Source organism: Rhinatrema bivittatum, chromosome 1 (genome assembly GCF_901001135.1).
Source record: "Rhinatrema bivittatum chromosome 1, aRhiBiv1.1, whole genome shotgun sequence".
Classification (NCBI taxonomy): domain Eukaryota; kingdom Metazoa; phylum Chordata; class Amphibia; order Gymnophiona; family Rhinatrematidae; genus Rhinatrema; species Rhinatrema bivittatum.
This window is the reverse complement of record NC_042615.1, coordinates 503325468-503350337: the sequence shown is the minus strand read 5'-3', so window position 1 is coordinate 503350337 and position 24870 is coordinate 503325468. Positions and strand designations below refer to the sequence as shown.

Genomic DNA, 24870 nt, shown 5'->3' with positions numbered 1-24870 from the left:
CACGTGATCAAAGCATGGGGGTGGGAAGACCAGGAGCAGGTTTGATGGCAGCAGGGGTTGAAAGTGCCACCGTGGGGGAGCCACCCTTCACCTCCCCTACATGACCTGACAGGACCAGCTCCCCTGGTCTCCTGTGGCGATTCTGCTTGGGGCCAGCAAAATGTCCAAGGGAAAAGCCAGATTTTGCAGCCCTTCCCATGGCATCGTGGGAGACCAGGAGTCCTGGTCATAATATGAGGCTGCAAGGGAGCAAACTCAGGAGCAACATCTGCAAATATATATTTTTTTTCCCCCCAGAAAGGACGGTGGATGCGTGAACACCCTCAAGGAAGCAGGTGCGGAGGCTAAAGCAGTGATAGATTCCAAGAAGGCATGGGGGTAAGTTCAGAGGATCTTTGGTGGCAAGAAAGGTGAAGAGAGAGGAAGCACCAGCTAGTGGCATGTGCTGAAGTGTTTAAAGTACCCTGCTCAAATGATTCAACGAGGGTAGGGGCTGCCAAAACGAATGACAAGGTGGGTAATATGAAATGCTAGCAGTCCTGGTAGGAAAATGCAGACAACCACACAGCCAGGTCTGTCTGCCAAGCTTCAAGTACAATAACAACTAGAGGACCGATACACTCAGCTGCTATCTGCCTGCACATAAATGTCTATCCCGCTAAGTAAACTGCACAAAATGGCTCAGTGCCCCAGAATGTCCTTGGCCTGCCCCGCTATTTGTATTTGTGATTTCTGCCCCTCACTTAGCCAGCTAACATTTTAGCTGGATAAAATGTTAGCTTGCTGAGTGGCAGCTGCTGATCATGCACGGTTATTCAAACGGTGCCACTTAAGCCTGTTAACGTCCTTTAAATCAGAGTTTAAGTGGTTAAGCGGCGTTGAATATCAGGCCCTAGCATGCCTAGCCGAATGCAGGTGTTCATGTCGCCAGGTCTGTCTGGCAAGCTGTGCATGTCTTGGGTCGAACCGGCTCAGTGCAGCAGGTCGGTGGAGGCGAGCTACCTGTCCAGAATTACCACAGGGACACAGCTGGCCAGATGTCTGGGCAACAGCCACGCTAACACTGCTGGCGATTTAGATTATTACGAAGCTTGTGGTTAGGCTTGGGAAGGCAGGAGTGCTAGAGGACAACTAGAGGAGTGCAGGCTCATCTATCCAAGAGGGTAATATACATAGGAGAAAGATGACAAACTGCCATGAATAAGGAGGGATACACATAAGCAGTCACATTCTCTGGCCGATAGCTGGGATGCATCCTATGCAGTGTGGACAGAACAACCAGGCAAACTGGATGGGCCAGTTTGTTCTTTTCTGCCGTCATCAATTAGTACATAAGTGAGAAATCGAGTGGAAACTAACAACCTCCTAGAATGGAAATTCAATGACCCCCCACACACACACACACATACACACACACACACCCATAAAGGGAATGACACCGCACCACACACTTTCCTCCAAAGCACTTGTAGAGGAAGTAACAGGGAAAGTCATAGAAACATGACCATACAGCCTATCCAGTCTGCCCATCCCCACCATGCCCTCAGAGAGCCTCTGGGTTTATCCCATGGCTTCCTGAACTTAGATACTGTCCTTGTCTTCACCACCTCTACAGGAAAGATGTTCCACGCGTCCACTACGCGCTCTGCAATACGAGTCCTACCTCCCCTTTCACTTCACTGCATGACCCCTCATTCTAAAGCCTGCTAAGCATGCAAGCCTTGAAGATATTTAAATGTCTCTGTCATAACTCCCCCTATCTGCCTTTCCTCTAGGGCAGGGGTCGGGAACCCATGGCTCGCGAGCCAGATATGGCTCTTTTGAGGGCTGCATCTGGCTCGCAGACACGTGTCGCCATACTTCGCGGTTCCCCGCTGACCCAGCTGCTCCCCGGTCCTCCGCCGCCCGGGCTTAAAATGCTGTCAGCCCGGGCGGAACGCGGCAGGACAGCTGGAGTCAGCGGCACCGGCGTGCTCTCTTCTCCTCCCCCCCCGCGGCCCGGAAGAGGAAGTGGAGAGCATCGGGTGCCTGCGCGGGAAGAAGAGACCACACTAGCGTGGTCTCTTCTTCCGCGCAGGCACCCGATGCTCACCACTTCCTCTTCCGGGCCGCGGGGGGGGGGGGGGGGAGAAGAGAGCACGCCGACTGGAGTCATCCGGGTGCCTGCGCGGGAGTCATCGGGTGTCAGCCGGGTGCCAGCGCTGGAGTCATCGGGTGCCCGCGCAGGCACCCGATGCTCTCCACTTCCTCTTCCGGGCCGCGGGAAGAAGAGAGCACGCCGGTGCTCTCTTCTTCCCGCGGCCCGGAAGAGGAAGTGGAGAGCATCGGGTGCCTGCGCGGGAAGAAGACTGCAGCGCGGCTCGGAGGAAAATGAAAATCTTCAACCGCGGCCGATGGGACTCCGCCTTCGCCTCCGCGAGGGCTGAAAATGAAGGAGGTTAGCGTTGGGAGGTGGCTGCTGCTGCTGCCGCGAGTTCCCGGGGGAGAGAGAGAGTGAATGAGCGAGCAAGCATGTGTGTTTGAGATCCTGTGTGTGTGAGTGAGAGATTGCATGTATGTGAATGATTGAGAGCCTGTATATGTGAAAGAGAGTATGTCTGTGATTGAGATCCTGCCTGTGAGAGAGAGAGCATGAATGTAAGTTTACCATTGGGAACCTGTATGTGTAAGTTTGTAATTGAAAACCTGTTTGTTTGAAAGAGTATGTGTGTATGATTGAGATCCTTTGTGTGTGAGAGAGATCATGTGTATGTATGATTAAGAGCCTGTGTGTATAAGTAAGAGAGAGATCATGTGTGTCTGTGTCTGATTGACAGCTGGTTTAGGTGATGGAGCATGTGAGTATGTGATTGAGAGCCTGTGTTTAAATGAGAGAGAGAGACCATGTGTGTCTGTGTGATTGAGAGCTGATTTAGGTGAGGGAGCATGTGAGTATGTGATTGAGAGCCTGTGTGTAAATGAGAGAAAGAGAGGACATGTTTGTAAGCATGTGAATGAGAGTCTGTGTGTGAGAGAAAAAGACAGCATGTATTTATGTGATTGAAAGCCTGTGTGTGTGTAAGCGTGAAAAGATAGACAGCATGTGTGTAAATGTGTAATTAAGAGCCTATATAAGTGAGAGAGAAAAAACATTTGTATATGTGAGTGACTGAGAGCATGTGTGTATAGGTGTGTCATTGAGAGCCAGTGTGAGAGAGAGCGCTGGTATGTGACTGAGAGAGGAGAAAGTTCCAAGCAAACCACCCCACCTCCTGCTAATTCAGAACAATCTCAGGACACCTGGATATCAAACGTTCCCAGGTATGCAGAGCAAAAAAAATTTTGTATCCTTATTATTTTTCATTACTGGATCTTTGTGTCTGCTATTTTGAAATATTTTGTTGGTATCTGGAAATGTTTTATATGAGTTTTTAATTATTGGATATTCCACTCATCAGCTGTTTCGAAATATGTTCTTTTTGTTAGTACAGTTTTACTGCTGATGATTTTATATTTCTTGATTTGTTTTATAAGGATGGGTGATGTTTCTTTTTTCCTTTGTTACACTGCATACAGAGACTCTGGCTTGTTGCAGTTTCCAATTCAGTTTTTTCTGCATGCTTCTTGTTATGCGTTTTGGTCTCTTTATTCTATGTTAGGTGAGGGACAGCACGTGATTCAGGTGAGGTTTTCTGCTGGCGTGTAGTTTCTGTGTAGGACTCTATAGCAGCCTGACTTGGTCCGTTTTCCTAATAGGAGATGTATTGGTGTCTTAAGGCCTGGTGTAATATTTTCAGAGACTTATTGTACTTTAAAAGTGTGATCTTACATAAAATGCACACATTTACTTGTATTTAGTTTTAAACATATTGTATGGCTCTCATGGAATTACATTTTAAAATATGTGGCGTTTATGGCTCTCTCAGCCAAAAAGGTTCCTGACCCCTGCTCTAGGGTCTACGTGTTTAGATCTTTTCGTCTATCCCCCTATGCTTTAGAACGACGACCGCTGGCCACTTTAGTAGCCACCCTCTGGACCGACTTGAAAAGGGTAGAAACTTGTTGAAGGCGCGGCCTCCAAAACTGTCCACGGTCTTCCAAATGAGGGCTCACCAGGGACCTTAGATAGAGGCAATATCACCTCCTCCTCATATGCACATAAGCAACCTTTCCGGCTTTTTGCCGTCACCTTGGCTGTCTATCTGGGGCCCTTAAGATCATCAGATAATACAATCACCCCCCCCCCCCCCAGAGCTCCCTCATCTTTCGTGCCTAGGAGAATGTCACCTCCGATACTGAACCTCGCCCTTGGGTTTTTGCAGCAATGACCGCAACAGCGTCTTCCAGAAACTGATCGCCAGAAAGGAGGACGTCAACCCAGCTACTCTGTGAAGCCCTGCTCTCACCTTGTGCTACTCCACAGCACGGTATCCCTGTCCAGTGTAGGAGCAATCCATCCATGCCAAGAAAACTAGTCCCCGTCCCCCCCCCCCCCCCCCCATCCTACAGGACAGCTGTCCTGGAGTAACAGGAGGTTGAAAGCCAGCAGCAAAGGACAGCCAGTACTTACTGGCTGAGGCTAAACCACCTGATATCGGGAGGAAGGCAGCAAGCCAAAAGGGAATGATCACAGCAGATGGAAGCCCCAAGGCATCCGTTATGTGGTCACACGGGAGTCATCGCAAAAGAGATTTAGGTCCAGAGTCGTGCCTCCGAAACAGGGACAGCTGGCAAGGCATGACTGAGGCCCCGGAATGGTGCAGTCAGACACCCCCCCCCCCCGAAACACATCTGGAACTCCAGCAGGACGGACTGGTCAGCGCGGCGGACACCTGACCCGCCTGCACACGACGCACACTGGCAGAACCAAAGCCTGCCGCGATCAAGCGAGGCTACGCCAATGACCCGCACCGCGCGCCAGGGGTGGTGGAGGGCGGGCGAAGGGCACGGTGCGCCAGCTCGCCTGCCGGCTCCCGTGCGCAGGAGGATCTGCCTTCAGCGATGGAAAGAGTCATCGCCTGTGCGCAGCTGTGGTAAGACGTCCAGCTGGTTCCCTGGCTCTGCAGTAGGCCTCGGGTGAGTCGGTAGGGCCACCGTGCCTCATGGCCACCTCGTGCCAGAGAAGCGATTAAAAATGTTTAAAGAGCAGGTATGAAAGGTAAAGCCAGATTAGTAATTACATCAGACCATGGCAGCTGTGAGTTTATTTTGAGCAAAGCTGACAGAATCTGAAAGATTGTAAAAGAACCTGAGGGCATGAGAGTCACTCCCCCATCCCCCCCATCCCCTTCTCCAGACAGCACCTCCTCTGGAGTATTTTTATAACAAGAGAAATAAGCAATGGGATGGCTATGCAGGAAGAGGTCTGATTAGGATTCAGAGGGGCTTAAGCCACCACCTATCTTGCACCCCCCCCCCCCCCCCCAGCACCATCTTCTTTTCTGCTTCCAGAAGCGTGGAGGAAATGAGCCTGAGGTATTAAGAGTCCCTCCGAGGAGGGCACAGAGAGAGGTTGCTTTAGAAGTCAAGCCCCAGGCTGGCACAGTGGTTCAGGGGCCAAGTGTTGTGCACCGTCATGCAGACGTTTCCTGTGTCGATCCTCAGGGTGGCCGGGGCTGGGGATGCTGTGGGGGCAGTGTTCACAGTCCACCCCGGGGAGGGCATGGGAGAGAGAGGGGTGGCCATTGGCTACAGAAGACCCCTGGTGCCCATGGACGTTACAGGGGTTCCAGAAGGAATCCTGGGGTATGGCCCCTCACCCACAGTCCTCGCCGCAATAACTGGACTGAACGCAAACTGGGAAGGGCTAGGAAATAGGGGCAAAATATCCCTGGTTAGTGGGAAATGAAGGATCAGGGTGCCAGGATCCAAGCCTTGATTCCGACTGAGCTGAAAATACAAAAAAGCAAGAGAAAACTGCCAGGTCAAAAAAAGAAAAAAAGCGTTAAAAGACCTACAGGCCGATGCAATACTGTGTGCTTGCCGCAGTGCATGGCTCAATATGCGACTGGATGCGCGTTTTAGATCGCGTCCATAATCCCCGATGCAAAATGGGAGTTAGCGTGTCCAAAACGCATGTCCAAGCTAGCGCTCATTGCATGTAAATCCATATTGATGAGGCTATTAGCTATTTCCCCCCCCCCCGGATGCAAAAAAAAAAAAAAAATGTGCACCTGACGCGCACATATTTACTCTCAAAAATTAACACCGGCCCCGGAGCAGGAGTTAATTCTTGAGGAGCTGATATTAAGTTGGAGGAACCGAAAAAGGATATCCCTTAAAAAAAAAAAAAAAAAAGTGTGCCGGCAGTCAGGTTAGGAAGATTGAGCGTCCGTTTTCCTAACCCGCTGACAGCCCCCTTCTCCCGGGCGCCCGCTGCCGAGGAGGCGCTAGGGGCACGCAATTTCCCCTAGCGACCTCCTTTTCACCGCGGCAGCCCATTTAAATATAACATTGGGCGCCCCGGAGAAGTCGATCGCCGCGCGTTAGAGCGGGCGCTCGATCACGAGCACGAAGTTTTCCGCGCGCCGATATTGCGTCGGCCTGCTCCAGCTGCGCGAGAGACAAGGGACAGCCACAAGCCAGCCCAGACTCAGGCCAAGTTCCAGGAGGGGAGAGAAGGAGAAGCCAGGAAGGACGACGATTGGTAATAAAGACTTAAGATACACCAAACACTTATTAGCAGGCATAATCTGGTTCACATGCATTAACCGCACCTTTAATATGCATTTATCAGCTTGCAAGAGTTTCAGGGCTGAAAACCTATGCCAAGGCAACGAGATACAAAACCTACACCAAAGAAACTGCTCTCATTCCCTATTAGCACATATTAAAATATGCAAAAGTGAATCCAGACCTGTCAATACAAGAAACCGAACCACACCAGCAGTTTCTGCGACACCATCTGCTAATAAAATTAACACCAAATTCATCTGCATGGCATTTTAAACATGAGCCGCTAACACAAGCTAATTAATGTGTGTTAACAAAGTTAATGCAACTTAGTATACGGGGGCCACTCCACTAAGGAAGACCAAGAGTGAGGGGGGTGGGGGTGGAGAACTCTATCCTCACATTTACTTTATCGCTAAAAGAAAATGGCAGTGACGAACACAGGCCATTCAATAAAGTCGGCGGGAGAGCCTCTCCTGGGCGTGCGAGTCTTTATTTAAATTCAGGCCCGCGCTAATAAGGAGGCGCTGGGGACACCAGCGCGTCCCTAGTGCCTCCTTATCGGCGGAAGCGGCGGCTGTCAGCGGGTCTGACAGCCGCCGCTTAATTTTACCGGCGTCGGTTGTGGAACCCGCCGACAGCCACGGGTTCGGAAAACGGACGCCGGCAAAGTTGAGCGTCCGTTTTCCAACCCATGGGCCGCGGGCAGATTTTTTTTTTTTTTAAATTGTTGGGGCCTCCAACATAATATCGCTATGATATTAAATCGGAGGGTGTACAGAAAAGCAGTTTTTTCCTGCTTTTCTGTACACTTGCCTGGTGCTGAAATTAAGGCCTGCCAAAGGCCAAAGGCAGGCGTTAATTTCTGAGAATAAAATGTGCGGCTTGGCTGCACGTTTTACTTTCCGTATTGCGGGTGACTGATAGGCTCGTCAAGCTGTTAGTTTCGAGGGGGTTGGCCGCGCGTTTTCCACGCGCTATTACCCCTTACAGTATAAGGGGTAAGAATAGCGTGTCGAAAACGCGCGGCCAAATGGGAGCTAAACAGTGCGCTCGGCCGAGCGCACCGTTCTGTATCGGCCTGAAAGGCAGAGAAAGGCAGAGCTTGAGGGATGAAGGGCAAGGCTCTGGAATGAAACGCTCTGGAAGCCCTTTGGTTGCAGTGAGGGGTATCAGCGGTGAGGGGGAGGGAGGGAGGGAGGAGGCCGGTGGCAGCTAAGCTCTGAGAAGAGACAGTCTGCCCCCCCCTCCCCGGCCCTTTCAATCTCACTTAAGGGGATCAGAGGCCAGCACCTCTCGCCCAGCGTGGAGAACGGTCTGTCGATGGCAAGGCAGTTACCGAAGGGTGAATTTAATTAGCACCGCTAAGCTCCTTAAAGAGCTCATCTGGTTTTAAGAAAAAAAAAAAATCAATTTTTTAATAACATTATACTTCTACAACTCTCACATTTACCTTTAACACGGTGCAGGGTTTCCACTGCTCCCTTGTCCTTTGTAATTCTTCTTCCGTTAAACTGTTTTCCCATTCAATTAATCCTGAAGGCCCCCGGTGGAGGAGTGGAGGGAGATCAGCTTCCACTCAGTAAGCGCATGCTTATGCCATATCGCAGGACGGGGGGCTCTTATCCCCCACAAGACTGCCTTCTTCAGCCACGGAAAAAAACTGGACAAACCCCAAAACTTCCCAAGGCCCCTTCTCCAATCTGGTCCCCCCCCCCCCGCCCCCCCCCCCCCCCCCCCCCCTTCAGGCTTGTCCACCACTTTCGGCCCAAACAGCATGCCTGACCACTGTGGCTTACACGGTTTTTGTCCGCTGATCTAATCTGGTTGTCTGTCTTGTTTTTTTTTTTTTCTTTTTAGGTTACGTTTGTTTTCTCTGGTTATTGTTAGTTATGTTTTTATTGCTTTAAGAATGGTATTTATGCTTTTATCTTGGTTATCTGCTGTGAGCAATATTGCTGTTAGAATACCAGACTCTAAATACTCCTGAATATCACACATAAATAAATGACATTTACTGAAGATAACTCTCTCAGCCAGGGTGCCCACCTCACCCCCAGATCAAGTGGACAGGCTGCTCCAGTCCGGGTTTTGCCTCATCGCATGCATGGGTGTGTAATTGTAAATTTCCCATTCAGCTTCCTAAGAACATCAGAACAAGGGATGGGGTGGCAGAGTAACCAAAACAGTGGCAGAATCCAAGCACTCCTGGGGCAGATACAAAAGGCAACGGTAATGGGGATGGCCGGAGGTCAAGTAGGGTGTGCACTGCCACAAAGCGCGCAGGAGATAACGGGGCCAGTTCCATCTTGCGCCTCGCTCCCATACCTTCACTGGCTTCTCCCCCAACCCACAGCCCTAGTAAGAAGAGTGCAGCACTCACCGTGGTGATACAAGGCAGTTCCTTGTTGAGTAGCCAGGGCAAGGAGAGCCGGCCCTCGCCGCGGTAGCACGACTGCACCCGCTCCTTCATCCGCCGGTCGATCTCGCTCAAGGTGAAAAGGCAGAGCGCCGTCTCCCAGGGTGGGTTGGCCCGGTTCTTCTGCCCTTGCGAGAACACAGCAAAGAGCACATCCTCCTCCTCAGGCACGCCCAGGGAGCGGGCCAGCCGCCGGCCCGGTTTGCTGAGGTAGGCGCTCTGCACCAGTCGGTACTCCACCCCGCCCTTGGAGCAGCCGATGGGAAACTCCACGTAGGAGTAGAACTCCGGGTCCGTGGCACACATGCGGACCACCTTGGAGGTGAAGAACTTCTCGCCAGCCGCATCCAGCAGCGTCTGCTGTGTGTCCAGCTGCAGGGTCAGGAAATAGACGAAGGTGCGGCTGGAAAAGCCGTAGACGTAGTAAATGTCAAAGGCCGGGTGGAGGGAGAGGGTGTCGGAGGGGATCTTGATCTGCGAGGACACAAACTCATCCTGGTAGACCAGGCTGAACATTTCTGTGCTCTCCTCGTCCCGCACAAGCTTCCGGCTGGACAGCGTGGGGAAATACTCGGACTTCCCGTCAATGGAGGTGCCAATGAAGAGCTTGCTCAGCTCAGGCCCTTGCTCCACAATCACGCCAGCCATGGAGTCGGGCTCGCGCACGCCCGACAAGTAGTGCTCCTTCCGGTGGTGAGGTTCCCCGAGCTTGAAGAGGTCTTCCAGCCTCAGAAACTGGCACACCCCCTGCCAGACGCTCCCGCAGGCCACTAGCCGTTTGCCCAGGTAGTCAATGAGCAGCAGTTTGTTGACGTTGTCTGCTGGAGCCAGGCGGTGAGTGCAGACGCGCACGCTGGGCGGTGGGTAGCAGTAGGAGTTGTCCTCGATGGGACCTGTCAGGTGGGCTTTCAGCTCTGTCAGGTTCTCTGAGAGTTTGTAAATCCGGTTGACCGCCCCCAGGTACACCTCGCCCGTCTGCTGGTGCACAGCCAGGTGGGTCAGCTTTGTGTCCATCACGGTAAAGTTCTGGAACATGGCATGGCTGGAGTATGGCCGAAGGGAGAGGAAAAGGAGAAGGGGAGCTGTACTCATCAAGACCCCCAGGGTCTGCTCTCCAACAGTAAGTCCCATCTCTTCCGATTAATCTGTCACCACTCAGTGGCTGCCGACAAGTTGAGATGGTTTAGGTTCAATCCCTCTGTTTCCCATATTCAGATAGCCGTCCCTGGAAGACAAGAGTATGTCTGTTATAGGGTAGGGATCTATAGAGACAGAGCCCCCTTATAAAAGTTGCTTCTGTTATTGACACAAGTCTTAGTCCCCCTGTCTCATGACACTCTCTCCCTACCTACCAAGGTCCATCAGCTCTTGTTAGTCCCTGGTCATAAGAACATGCCATACTGGGTCAGACCAAGGGTCCATCAGGCACAGCATCCTATTTCCAACAGTAGCTAATCCAGGCTATAAGTACCTAGTCAGTTACAGAGAATGAGACCCTGACACCTCTGTACTAAAATCAAAGGTCTATGTATGTGTGGAAGGAGCTAGGGCTAAACACGCCAGGAAGATCTAACATGGCATAGATGGGAGAGGGGCAAAGAATGGATTCCTGAGCTGCACAATGTACTTGTGGGCCACACCACTCTGCTTTTTGCTGCTTTAGTTGGTGGAAAGGGGGGGGGAGGGGACGACATTTGTCAGCAGCAACCTGATGAGAGCCAGATGATGGCCGAATATGATGGAATGGCAACAAGAGTATGATGGATCTCTGACGAGGGACAGATGAGACAGGGGCGAGGAGAAAGGCTGTGCATGTCTCCCTGATGAGCATGAGGGAAAAGAGTGAAGCCCCCTCCCTCACCTATACCTCCCCCCCCCCGCCCCCTCCACCTTGGGTATTTCAGGAAGCTGCATTCACACTTCCCAGTGTGGCACCCACAGTGTGAACAGAAGGTGGTGCTGACACCAGTCACAGGGTGTTAATCTGCCTCATCGCTCCTGCCCTTCCTCACATGCATGTAAGAGCTCTAGGAGACAGGGGGAAGGTCAAACCAGGAGGGAGGGGTGTCAGTTCACTCACCACCAGCTGATCCAGAGAGAGCACAGGAAAGAATGTCACACGGACGAGAGAGGGCCACGTGAGAGAGAGCCCTGCCCGAGCAAGTGGAAGTGTGTGTGAGAAAATATGAAAAAAAGGAGACAGTGTGTGGTGACACAGGGACGCAACACACAAGACTGTGTGCCTGTGGGTGACTAAGTGCCTAGGTGGCTATTTGCATAGAGATGTATATTTTCTTGTTTAATCCGTGATCAATCATATCCAGGGATTGGGAGGGGGGGGGGGGGAGGGGGAGAAAGAAATCTGTCATGTTTAGCGCTAGCACGCATTCCCTTCTACCCCCCCCCCCCACCCCCCTTTGTAAATCAATAAGCAAGCAGACTCGTGAGGATAGGCCGGCGAGCTCAGCTTGTTAATCAAGCAGCTCCTACTAATGCACTCTCCCAACACGATGCATTACCAGATCCACCCAACCCTGGGGGGGGGGAGAGAGATGGCCAGCTGGGTGTGATTACCCCGGCCGGCTCTCTCGGGGCGCAGGCTGGTCTGCACACGCCTGCACATGTTTAATCAAAAGCCTTCTCCTCTCCCTCTGCTCCTGACCCCTATGACCTACCGGCAGGGGCCCCTGCAGGAAACCTTGGGAGCCGCTCTGCCAGCCAGCAGAGAATGTCCCGATCTGCTTCTCCTTCCCTCAAGTGCTGGCTTCTGTAGAAAAGCTGACAACTGTGGTACCCCCAGCTCGCTCTGTGCTCACCTTTCCCCTTTGTGCTGCCCAGGTTTCCAGATCACGACACCCCACCCCCACCCCCTTTTTTTTTCTTTTTTAACATTGTCCCAGATTGCTCTTCCTTCTCTCTATCCCTTGTGCCCTCTATCCTGTCCTCCAGTACCAGACTAGCAAATTCCCCACCACCAATGCCTGAGTACGGGGGACCAGCGAATCTCATTTTCCATTTGGTCAGGTCTTCAAGCCAGGGTCCCCTCCACCTCCCTTCATCTCATCAAGCCTCTTATTTCACATTCACGTCCTCCCAGCTAAGGCTGCAGAATTCTTCTGGAACACCACCCTGGAAATTATTGTTAATTTTACTCGTGATGGCGTGGAGGAGTAGCCTAATGGTTAGAGCAGCAGGCTGAGAACCAGGATTCAAATCCCGCTGGGGCTCCTTGTGGCCTTGGGGGGAGTCGCTTAACCCTCCATTGCCTCAAGTGCAAGCTTCAGGGCCTCATTTCTCCCGAAGACACAGAATGGGGGGGGGTGGGAAAAGCCTTGGTAATCCAGGCCCTTAAGAGTGTGAGGCAGGGCCCTACCTCTTCTAAGCACAGGCCTAGTCATTATTATTATTATTATTATTATTATTAATAAATCCAAAATCCATCCAAATCAATGATCTGAGATCATGTCTGCACTCCACGCTCCTGGGAGGGGAGGAGGTTTAGCAGTGACCTGGTGTTAGCGGGCCAGGAAGCTCTTATTCTCGGGCCCTGCTAGAAGGAAGACCTTCATCAAGCAAGGCCCCAGTGCCCAGCGGCTTTAATTCAATATGGAACAGAATTACAATGGAAATCTATCATTTTTAAATCCATGTAATAATTAATACATTTTGCTAAATACTACAGTAGATATTTTCCCACCCATTCTGTGACAGAATAACTTTTTTTTTCATTTTCCAGTTCATTTCCGCATTTTCTGCTTTTTGTATTCCCTTTGGTCTCGCTTCCTTTCCTCCCTTTCTCTCTCCTTTTTTTTTTTTTTAATAACTCTTTATTTTAGCCGACAACCACGCAGAGAAAAGAAGAGAAGGGAAAGAATCCTTCATTAGAACAACAGTGATATCTCCACCACCCCCACCCCCCCTGAAGGGAGCAAAAATCAAAATGTTAAGCAGAATGGATCGAACTGACATGGAGGTTACATACAGATAAACAAACAAGCACATCACAGCCCAAACACGAGGTCCATGTTGCAGTCCTCAGCAGGGATGGTTATTCCGATATGCCCAACAGGGAGACCGGATTTTATCATATAACTGCATGACACGTTTTAGCATATGGGTAAGCGTCTTCACCTGAGCAGTTTCATGAACCTGACCCTGCCAGCGCCTCAGAGTGGGAGCCGACTTCCACATTAGAGCTATCGTAAATCTCCCAGCCTGTATTAAACGGTCTGCCAGTCTCCTCTGCGAGGTAGTGAGATTATGTCGTCGTCCCCAGTAGCCCCAGCAAGCAAAGTTCTGGGGTGATGGCTATCTCCTTTCCCAAGATAAGGCGACAAACCGCCATAACACATCACCAAAAAGCCACAATAAAGTCACAGGACCACCAGGCATGAATGTTAGGAGCCTGGACGTCCACATCCCCGCCAACACAACCCTGTGGAGTCAGGAGAGAATTCCCCCCCTCTCTCTCTCTCCTCTTACCAGTACCTAATTTCCTCTGGACTGCCCCTGTTCTCCCAGTCTCTTTTTCACCCTCGCCATTAAATATTTCACCCCACATCTCTCCCTTCTTTCACCCCTTCCCAAATTTCTCATCCGCCAGTTCCTCTCCCCTCCATCTATTTCCTCTTCACGCCCTTCTTTTCTTCCTTCTTCCCTTCGCACCCCTCCATCCCTTTTTAGCCTTTGAAAACTTCTCTTTCTTTTATCTCCCCTGACCTCTCCATCCCCATGTAGCCTTCCACTGCCCGCCACCTCCTCCAGGCTTTCTTCTGCTCTGCCCCTTCTCCCGAAGGCTGCCTTACCTCACGACGCACCCCCCCACCACGAGGGTCAGCCTCCCACACCACACTGCACACAACATTCCCTTCCACCACCACTACCCCCCTCCACACCACGCCACTCATCAGCAGTATTATTATGGCCTGCAGCTGCCAGGCTCAATTTACGCCGAAATCTCGCGGTGCCAGCATCGGCAGTGACTGCTGGCATGGCTTGGCAGAGGCCGGCAGGGCTGAAAAAGCATCGATGCGGAGCCTGGGAATCACCAACACAGGCGGGCCCAAGCAACTGCCGCTGCAGGGCCACTCGACAGGGGAAAAGCCAGAGGGATGGGTTGGCAGTGGGGAGAAACGCTTGCTTGGTCGGGGGGAGAGAGAGAGAGAGAGACAAGAAAATCAAAGCAGGGAAAAAAAAATTACAATGAAACAAAAAAATGCACTTTAAAAAAAAAAAAAAAAAAAAGTTTCCTGGCTCCTAAAAATTTTGGCTGGAGCCTAGGTTTTAAAAAAAAATGTTGTTTTTACACTCAAGACTATAAAATGATATAAAAATATAGATGTAATGAAAGCTTTTCACCACAGCAGCTGGAAGAGATGATTTGACTCAGAAGGAACTGAGCTCAAAGTATTGCAAGGGGAGGAGGGTGACAGATTTGAAATGCCGGAGTTGTCCCCCCCTTCCTCCCCTTACACTCCTGGGGTCCCGGCACCCCCCCACCCTACAGGTTGAGTGCTTCAGCTCACAGGTGTACAAAGGGACTGGTTTCCTTCCTAATTTATACAGGGAGGGAGACAGCAGTAACCTCTGATCTACCCGTTCCCCACCATAAACAGTAAATTAACTTGTCTCCTTCTCTCTCTCCCTCCCCCCACCACCATTTACAATAAGGACCACATTCCTGCTGGGGCTAGGGGAGTATTAGCTGCTAACACCAGTGTTTATACAAGGCAAGGAGGAGGTGTTAATCCCTGTAAATTCTACCCTTCCCCCTCACCCCCCTTCATCTGTCAGCAGCATCAGGGAACTGGGTCCCCAGCAGAACCAGGGGCTCTGGGAAGGAGGCGATGCAATAATCACCCAGCAGTCACCTTTCATGCTCTACACTGCCCTCAGCTTCTGGAAGCAAAAATATATATTTTAAAAAGGTGCACACATATACAGGGGAGTGTGTGTGTGTGTGTGTGTGTGTGTGTGTGTGTTGAAATGACCTCTGGTCGCACTCTGATTGACCTTTACATGCAGAAATGACTTTGTTTTGGGCTTCAGATGTGTGAATCAACCTGCCCCTGAATATCCTTCCCAACCGCTGCTCTTCTACACCCCCCTAGGAGGAAGCAATGATCCTACCAACAGGCCCTTCTCTCCTCCCCCTCCACCGGCTTCGGCTAGACTAACTGCACGAGACTTTGCACACTCAGCTACTCCGAGCACCACCAACGCTGGCAAACTGGGAGGAAACTCGCTTACCTCACCTTGCAGAAAAAGGAGAATCGGGTTTGACTGTTTAGCCAGGTCTTCCCCTCGACTCCACACAGAGACTCGTCCTCCAGTGCCCACCCACAAGAAGCATTCCTGATGGCAAACTCCACAAGGTTTGGCCACTTTCGGGCTACCTCTATCCAACTGATTCTTAACATCTCTCACACACAGGCTGAAAGAGTACAGTGCGCTCCGGTGGAGCGCACTGTTAACCGGCATTTGGACGCGCATTTTCAACGCGCTAGCTTTACCCCTTATTCAGTACGGGGTAATAGCGCATCAAAAATGCACGTCTAACCCCCCCCCGAGACAGCGCCCGCAACATGCAAATGCAACAGTCATTCCCGCGCGATACAGTAAGTATAATGTGCAGCCAAGCCGCACATTTTACTTTCAGAAATTAGCGCCTGCCCAAAGGTAGGCGTTAATTTCTGTCGGCGCCGGGGAAGTGCACAGAAAAGCACTTCCCCAGCGCTGACTTAATATCATGGCGATATTAAGTCGGAGGTCCCAAAAGTTAAAAAAAGTAAAAAAAAAAAAAAAAGTAAAAGCAGCCCGCGGCTCGTGGGTTGAAAACCGGAGGCTCAATTTTGCCGGCGTCCGGTTTCTGAACCCGTGGCTGTCAGCGGGCTCGAGAACCGACGCCGGCTGACAGCCGCCGCTCCTGTCGAAAAAGAGGAGCTAGGGACGCGCTAGTTTAAATATTTTAGTTTACTGAATCACGTGCACAGGACACTGGCCTGTGTGTGCGCCGGGAAAGCGGGCGCTCGCCAGCTCTCCCGCAAACTTTCCTGTATCAGCCCGATAGTTGGTGTTCAAGTTACTTCTTAACTATATGTATATAGATACAACTTATACCCACTTTACCCACCTCTTTATTCCTATCTAATGTACCCCACTTCTCACCTATTTACCTGCAAATCTATCTCACATCTGAATGTATCCATTACTTAAGTACTCAGTGCCTTAAACTTATCTGGCTAACCTAGCCAGGATACTCAGTGGCATGGGCATATAGCGGAATATACCCGGCTATCTTAAAGTCAATGGGATAAGTTTATCCCCTCTTCAGCTGTCCCAAAGTTAACCAGCTACTTTAACCCGGGATTCATCATTCCGCTATAAATATATAAATAAATATAGCGGAATGATGAGTCGTGAAAAAAAATAGGGGTGGGGGGTGGCGATACTGAGCCGGCAGCCGCATCCCATCCGCTGCCCACTATCGCCCCCATAGCGCCAATGGGAAAGGTGTAGTTAATTCCAGCACTACTGCCAGCAATAATGTGTAAAACATTATCGCCCACAGCGATACCAGCATCAAAAAATGTTTAACCCCTCCCCTAACGGCCCATCCCATTTTGATGAACGACGCTGTTAGTTTGGATAAGGCAGAAAATAGGGATTATCCAGCTAATAGCCAGATAAGGGTACTCCGTCCCGGAATGCCCCAGACATAGCTGGATACGGTTTTTTAGCCAGATAACAAGTTATCCGGCTCCGTCAGGGGCAGGCAGACTGTCAGGATTTTTAAATCCCGGCATTTGTCAGACTTATGTGGCAGACTGAGCCGGGCAAGTGCAATGAATATAGGCCCCCCCCCCCCCCCTCAGTCAAGGGGTAGGGAGTGTGCCGCTGTGCTGATCTTCGCCAGGAGTCCACACGGGTGGCTCACAGCCCCTGTGTAGGATGGGGGGGGGGGGGGGGCAGTCAGTAGTTTGCAATGGCAACACCTAGTGCCCGGATTTGGGGACCCACGACTGCAGGGTTCTAGAAGAAGACCTACTGCATGGTCTCCGGCCCAGCTGTGAAAGAAGGCTGATAATGCCAGCTCCTTAGTCCTGCTTCGGCTCAGCTGGAGACCGATAAGAGCAGGAGGAAACTGCTAGGACCCCCCCCCCCCCCCCAAAAAAAAAAATGAATTCCATGCAGGCTGCTACACAGAGACAGAAGATTTCAACCTTACCCTTTCTAACCACCTGCCATACTGTAACAGCTCTTTCTTCACCTGGGTCTACTCCCTCCACCATGAAGGTCCCCCTTCCTGTCTATCCAGCTATCCTGATACAGGTAAAGCAAGAATACAGCAGGGAGAATTGAAATCTGTCTTTTTCTTCATCCCTTCACCCTCGTACAAACTACAACATCAAGGAAAATAGTCCATGATTTCAAACAAAATATATGTAAAATACCTCTCTCTAGCACATTAATTTCCTAGATTCAGAAATCTTTTGGAAATTCATCTTGGCCAGTCTCACCTCGATTAGCTAAACAATTTATTTCTGAAAAGCTATGCTTTTTATGTTTCCTCAAATTTATAGTTGTTTTTTTTTTTTCATTTTTGCTGTAATCAATAACAGCTCTAAACAAGATTGAATGGGAAAAAAAAAACCCCGAAAAATCTCCACAAGCTGCTGTCTCCACAGTTCAAAGCAAGAGGAAAAAAAAAAAAAAAAAAAAAAACCCAACTCGCTAATCAATTTCTGTAAATCTCAAATTATGAATTACAGCTTGTCCTATCGCTCATTCTGAGCTTTAATTTGGCAAGCAAGGCCTGCGGCGTGTGTATGGTTTATCCCAACTTAAAGGGGCAGATCCACACCAAAAGCTGTAGAAGCGCTCCCCCAAGGGCAATGTACAGGGTAGAGGGGTTAAAAAGCCACAAATCTGTCACCGCGCAGCTCAAACCAAGCAGGAGGCTATGAAATGGCTTCATTTTCTGGCATGATGTCACCAGCACCATTAGCTGAGGAACTGATGGACCACAGTCAATGAGGTCATCCCGGGAGAAGGAAAACATCCTATGTTTTCTGAGTCTGTCTCCATCCTGAAAAGATGGAAGGTTTCTTTTGTTGTTAATGTTTTTTTTAAGAAGGTGATTTGCAACTGGTAAACTGAGCAGCAGATCTGCCTTGGGAGTTACGGATCAGACACACACATACGCGGGCATCACCCAAAGGGAATGTCACAAGAGGAAGACTAATACCAGTACAGAACACATCCGGAGCTTCCTCGTCCATTGCTACTCTGCAGCAACTGCGTGACAATGTGATGTGTAATGTGTACCCAGTAAATTCACGCACATGTGAGCCAGAAACCCCAGAGCAGAGACACACCCAGCTCCCTTTCTGCAGTGGTTATTTATTTATTTTTTCAGCAGAGGGGCATTTTAAAGAGTTAATAGACGCATATAGGCCAGCCTCCAGCTAACTAAACAACTCCCCTCCCTAGGGGGAAGGTAAGCGGCGGTATTAATGCTGGTGTCCCGAGGACAGCTGCAAGGGAGAAAGGGCTGTGCACGAGGACAACCTGATGAGAGTCAGAAGAGTAAGGAAAAAAGGGCCGTGCGTGATGGCTCTCTGGTGAGAAACAGATCTCGCACACACATGCCGAATGGAGGCAAAAACCTTAAAGCTAATCACAGCCAAGACAGCCCCAAATCAGAATATTTTATTCCCCTGAAACATGCTGTGACCCAAAACCAGCTGCCACCACCAGCAACAAAAGCACACAGCTGTACGTCCATGGGAGCGCTATAGTGAGGTGGCGCTGTGTGCAGAATGACTTCACATCCAGGGCGACTCGATAAGCCGGAGGTGTTATTGCAAGGTGTCGCCGTGTACACTCATGCAGCCAGAAATCCCCTCTCTATCCAGCTCTACATGTGGTGTTTATAATTAACAACAGGGAAGAGCTGCGCTCTCCAACAAAACGAGAAGGAAAATGCAGCCACTGGAATAATTCACTGCCAAATAAAAGATGAATAAAACTGATTACAATAAACCTTAGCACATTTTTTCTATTTATTCTGTGTTCTAACTGGAAGGGGGCCCGTGCCCCCTGTCCCCCAGCCAAATAAAAGCCAAAGCAGTGAACGAAAGCATTTGAGACGGCAGAAGATAAATTATTTAACTGTGACAAAGAGAGAGAAAAAAAATCAGGGAATCAATAGTACATGAAAGTCTTTCAAATCTGATGAGCAAAAGGGGGGGGGGGAGAGTTTGGAGTATAACATGAAATAAAAGACAACATTGACAGGCAAAACAGACTGAAAGGGGCGACAGGGTCAAAAAGAATAGACTGCCATACAGTAAGAAGGGAGAGCACTAGGATGGTGGGACGGAGACGGCACTACAGGAGGGGATTTGCATGCGCCGGGAGCGCTCAGACACAGCCCCCCCCCCCCCCCCCCCCCCCCCCAAGAGGGGAGAAAACCAGGGGCCAGAAAGGAGAGACTCCTCGGGAACCCAAGGAGGCGTCCAAAGAGGAATCAAACAGAGCCGCCATGGAAGAGAGCCTGCATTCATTCCTGACTTCCAAAATGGATCTATGGCTCTCATAGCCCCCAGATTTATCCTCAGCCTCCGGGTAAAATCAGTCGCCATGCCAGGCAAGGAGATCCTGGCCATTTCTAGCCAAAAGGGCTGGATAAAACACACAGCAAGGGCTGATCCATCTCAGTATGGAGACCGAGCTGAGAGACACCCAGACATGCAAATAATTAAATATATAGATATAGATTTATATTTTGCTAAATAGAGGTGCAAAAACATTACAGTGCAATACCCTGCAAGATATGAAAATACATTTGTATGCACAAATCAGGATGTATTTACAGTAGTAATTATGATATAAACATGCAAACACATCGATACATTGTCTCTCTATAAATATCTAAGCACATACACAAGATTTATATATATATATATATACACACACACACACACCCACACAAGGGTGGAATGGCACCAAGTTCTCTATAGAAGAAGAAATATACACACACTATAGATTGCTTTCTTTTTACGCCAAGATCAGGGTTTGGAGGAAGTTCTTAAGTGCACGAGAGCACAAGGCAGTGGCGGGTGCCAAGCGAGCTGGAATTTATACACAATTCCAGGATTTCAGCAAAATAAATAACGTCAGGTTGGAAAAATGACCATAAAAAGAAGAGAGAAAGGCAAGCCCAGCCTGGAGAGTCAATCTTGCAAGCTCCTGCTTCTCCCCCGACCCTGGCCCCATAGCACGAGTGCTACCTGAAGCAGTGCAGCCTTAAAAGGGAAGAGGGGCATCCTCTGTGAAGGGAAGGGGTGTATGATACCGCCACCCCCATCTCAATCCCTCACCCCCACCGCTTCCAGCTCACCATTCCATCCATTCACTGTCTTCTCTCCCCACCTTCACCCCCTTTTGCCCTCCCCATCCATTCTCCTTTTCATCCTCTCCATCCACTGTCCTCTCCATCCTCTCCCACAACTCTCCTGTCTGTCCACGTTCTCTCACCCTTCATCCTGTCTGTCCCCATTCTCCCATCCTCATCTTTTCTGGCTCCCCATCCAACTCATTCCTCTATCCCTCCATCCAATCCTTCCATCCTTGCCATGCCCTCCTCCATCATCCCAGCATCCTCTAAAAGCACCCAAACATCGCCACCAACTAAGCAAAATCAGCCGAGCTATGGCAATGAGCACACACACACACACACACATACACACAAACGCCACCAGAATCAGAAATGCCCTTCCAGGCTAGAGACTCTTCAAACAAACAATGCACTAACAATCCAGGGGAGGGAAGAACACAGTGCAGTGCATCCTGTACACTGCAGCCCCCCAACCGCAACCAACACCTCTATCCTTCTTCCCATATTCAAAAAATAAATATAGCATTCCATTCCCCCGGCAACACAAAAAGACAGCAACATCTACCACGAGAGCCAGAAACAATCATAATTAGCAGTAAAAACATGTAATAATAATACTAAATTATTACAACTAATGTTAAACAATTATTTAAAGTGGACTAAACAAGAAACATAGAAAAATAGCATAACTACGTGCAGAACAGCAGGGATGGGTACCTGTGCTGAAGCTGGTGCAGTTCTTGCTTTTACTGGATTTTTTTAAATTAATAAAATTATTATTATTATTTGCAATCAGTTTGTTATCCTATTCTGCTGCTGTTACGACTGCTAAGAGCATGCCGCCAAGTGCAAAGCAACAGAAGATCGCCCTGGTAAAGTAGGAGCGCGAGACGCTAGTTCAGTGCGCGCGTGCCGCTCTCGCTCCCTGTGCGCATGCGCACCAAGGAACAAGACGCCATCAGCGCCTCCGGCGACTACTGAGCTTCCAGCCTGCCTAGCCGGCTGCTTTTAAAGGTGGATCATACCAATTCTGGATGCACGGAAGGAGTGAAATAGGGGCAGCCAGAAAATTATCAACTCTCCCCTCCCCGGCCCCTTACAAATACATACCATTCTGGGTCCCTCAGTTAAAAAAAAAACTGTTTTATCCCCAAATTGTGTCTCCAAATCAAATCAAAGTCTAACAAACTCAAAAGAAAAAAATAGAAAAGCTGCTCTCCTCTGCACTATGCATGGCCCCAGAGTGGTTCAATCCACTCATAAATCCAAATCTCCAGCACCGCGTGGTGGTTTCTCACTGTATTATTATTATTATTTAAAGCGCCTTTAAAACTATGAGACTTGCAAATGCATCTGCTAGCTATTTATATTTGTTCATGAGTTTACATTTTGATTTTATTGATATAAATATTTTAGCTATTTCATTTATTTATTGCTTTTATATCTATTGCGTTTATTTCATTACATTAATTGAAATATAGAAACGTGACAGCAGAAAGAGACCACACGGCCTATTTTATCAGCCCACCCACAACAACTGTTCAGCTCTACAATCCCCACCACTCCCTCAGTGGTCGCCTGCCCTTGTCCCATGCTTTCTTGAATCCGGATACCATCCTTGTCTCTCCAACCTCCTTTGGAAAGCTGTTCCATGCATCCACTGCCCTCTCTGTAAAAATATATTTTCTTAGATTACACCTGAGTCTACCCCTTTCACCCTCATCTTTCCAGAGCCTCCTTTCCATTGAAAGTAGCCCGCCTCATGTGCATTTATTCCTTGGAGTTATTTATCATATCTCCCCTATCCCGCCTTTCCTCTAGATTTTATATGTTTAGATATTTAAGTCTGTCCCCATATGCTTTAGAACTAAGACCACTGACCACTTTAGTAGCTACCCTCTGGACTTACTGCATCCGATTTATATATTTTTGAAGGTGCGGTCTCACTAGGGACTTATACAGAGGGAATATTACCTCCCTTTTTCCTGTTGACATTTCTCTCCCTATGCACCCAAACATCTTCACAAATTCACCTTATCTACCTGCTGTGTAACTTAGTAGATAATGACAGATAAAGACCAGTTGGCCCACCCAGTCTACCCAGAGTATTTTTATTTAGATCTCTAGCTCATTAGTGCACTAACTGGTGAGCAATCAACCTCCATTTTCAGCAAACATAAATCACAAGAGACACACACAGGGCCCCCCCTTCAATGATGTCAGAATAATCAGCAGCATTATTTATAACATTATTATTCACTCAGAAGACACTGCCAAATGAGAGTCCTTTCCATACATATAGGCTGCAAATTGTCATTTGTATAAAATGCAGGACTTTAGATCAATAGAACTGGCCAGGCTTTTGAAGCAACAAAGCACCATGCTTGTTTAAATCAGTCAGCAATTTATAAAAAACAATCATTAAAATACCTCTTGCATGTTCTTCAACTCGGTTGCTCACTCTGAAGCAAACTGTGGTGCTGCTGTCCTGTTTGGTAGCACTCTGGGACTGACCCCCAAAGTATGAATCCAGCATGAACAACTGAAGAGAGACCTCAGGGGAAGGTGACAGCAGTACCTCAAGATGCCCAGACAGCTGAAGACAGACCTCAGTGGCTCTTCTAAACCAATCTGAACCGTGAGCGTCAAAAGTCATTGAATAACTTTCTCCAAGAGAAGCAACAAATTGGTGATAGAAGTAGGATATGAACCTGCATCTGCAGGTTTCCCACTTGGATACCAATCCCAGCAAATCCTGGAGAGCCAACCTGTGATTGCACAGAGCACCTAAGAACTGATTTTTTCATGTGCCTAGAGGTTGAGGTGCTAGATATTGTATTTCAAGGACATATGATATTACATGCACAGGATTGTCAGCTTCTGTGGCTTGTTTCCAGCCCCATCGCTCATACGGACTGAAGCTACTCCCTGTAGTCTTGAGGGTGCTTCTTCCCCAGTAAATAGGTCCTGTCATATAGGTGACAGCCAACAAATGACAGATTTACTTGGCAGAATAAAAAGTTCCTCCTCATGGGAGTCATTATCTTAGCACTACTGACTGCACTAGCCCTTCATATTCAGATTATAGTCATGTATTAGTTTAGTTTAGTTTATTGAGTTTTATATACCGTCGTATCAGATATACCATCATAACGGTTTACAATATTATAAGAAAAATGAAATACAATTACAGGTATAAATTAGATAATTTGTCACTGATCTATTACATAGTTCCCTACTTTTCACTTTCACTTGTAACATTTCTAAACAGGTCCCTACCAAAGTGGTACCTGGAAACCTATCAGGGGCCCAACAGGAAGGGAACTTCACTGCTCTGCCTGATTTTGTCACTAAAGAGAGCCTGAGGCTCATTGGGACTCTCTGAGCAATGCCCGGGACTCTCTTAATTGCATCCTGTGAATTGTAATTATTGTTTGCCCTAACTTAACACTCATGACTCAAGAAATTCCACAGTACCTTAGGCCACAAGAAGAGTTTAAAAAAAACAAAACCTGATTGAATGCTAAGGCTTTGTCTCTTCTCTTTGCCAGGCTGAATTCTTTTTATACTTCCAGCCACACTGTAGAATCTGGAATGAGGATTCCCATACGGGGGCACAGGGAGATAAAGTGACTTTGATGAGTTCACACCCACAGAGTCAGTGACAGAGCCGGGGATTAGAGCTGCGGCACGAGGAGATAAAGTGACTCTCCCAAGATAACTCAGAGCTGGGGGACCATCACAGGGAGACAGTGACGCCCTCAAGTGACAGAACCAGGGAACTAAAGAGCAGGGAGATAAAGTGATGCCCTGGAGGTTATGCATAACGAGTCAGTGAGTGACAGAGCTAGGGATTAGAACTAGTAGGGTTGCCAACTGGCTCCATATTTTCAGGACAGGTTGATCCAATCCTGCTTTAACTCCCTTGCATGCAGAGATTTGCAGTTTTGCTTTACTAAGGAACTGCACTAGGGAAGTCAGAACTACAAGTCCCTGCATGCAAGGGGATAAAGGCAGGACTGGATCAATCTGTCCTGAAAATCTGGAGCCAGTTGGCAGCCCTAATTAGAACTGAGGCACAAGGAGATTTTGAGGTCGATATTGAAAACAAAACTTAGTTGGATAAGAACTACTTATCTGTCCAAGTGGCACGCTGAATATCCAGACTACGTTTTTAGCCAGATAACTCTGGGGCGAGGAATGGGTGGATCAGGAGGCGTTGAGTTGGCCGGATAAGTTAACTGGTTAACTCAATATTCAGAATTATTCAGCTGAATTATCTGGATAACTCTGGTCTGGCCACAGGATTGTCCTAAAGTTAGCCAGTCTAACTTATCTGGCAGCTGGCTGAGTATATTCAGTGCTGTTTTTCCACTCAATATACGGCGCTAGTTAGCCA

The 24870-nt window shown here is 48.9% G+C and overlaps 1 protein-coding gene across 2 annotated transcripts in view; it reads right to left on the bottom strand.

Annotated features, from left to right (window-relative positions):
• The window catches only part of PLXNA3 (plexin A3), a 314146-nt gene extending 292718 nt beyond the window's left edge, over window positions 1-21428 (bottom strand). For both annotated transcript variants that reach the window (XM_029610331.1, XM_029610339.1), the window contains exons 1-2: window positions 21189-21428; window positions 9035-10295 (exon numbers count right to left, since the gene is read on the bottom strand). In XM_029610331.1, the coding sequence (XP_029466191.1) occupies window positions 9035-10201 (1167 nt within the window). In that variant the 5' untranslated portion in view covers window positions 10202-10295; window positions 21189-21428. The remainder of the gene's footprint in view (window positions 1-9034; window positions 10296-21188) is intronic.
• Between the last annotated feature and the right edge of the window lie 3442 nt (window positions 21429-24870).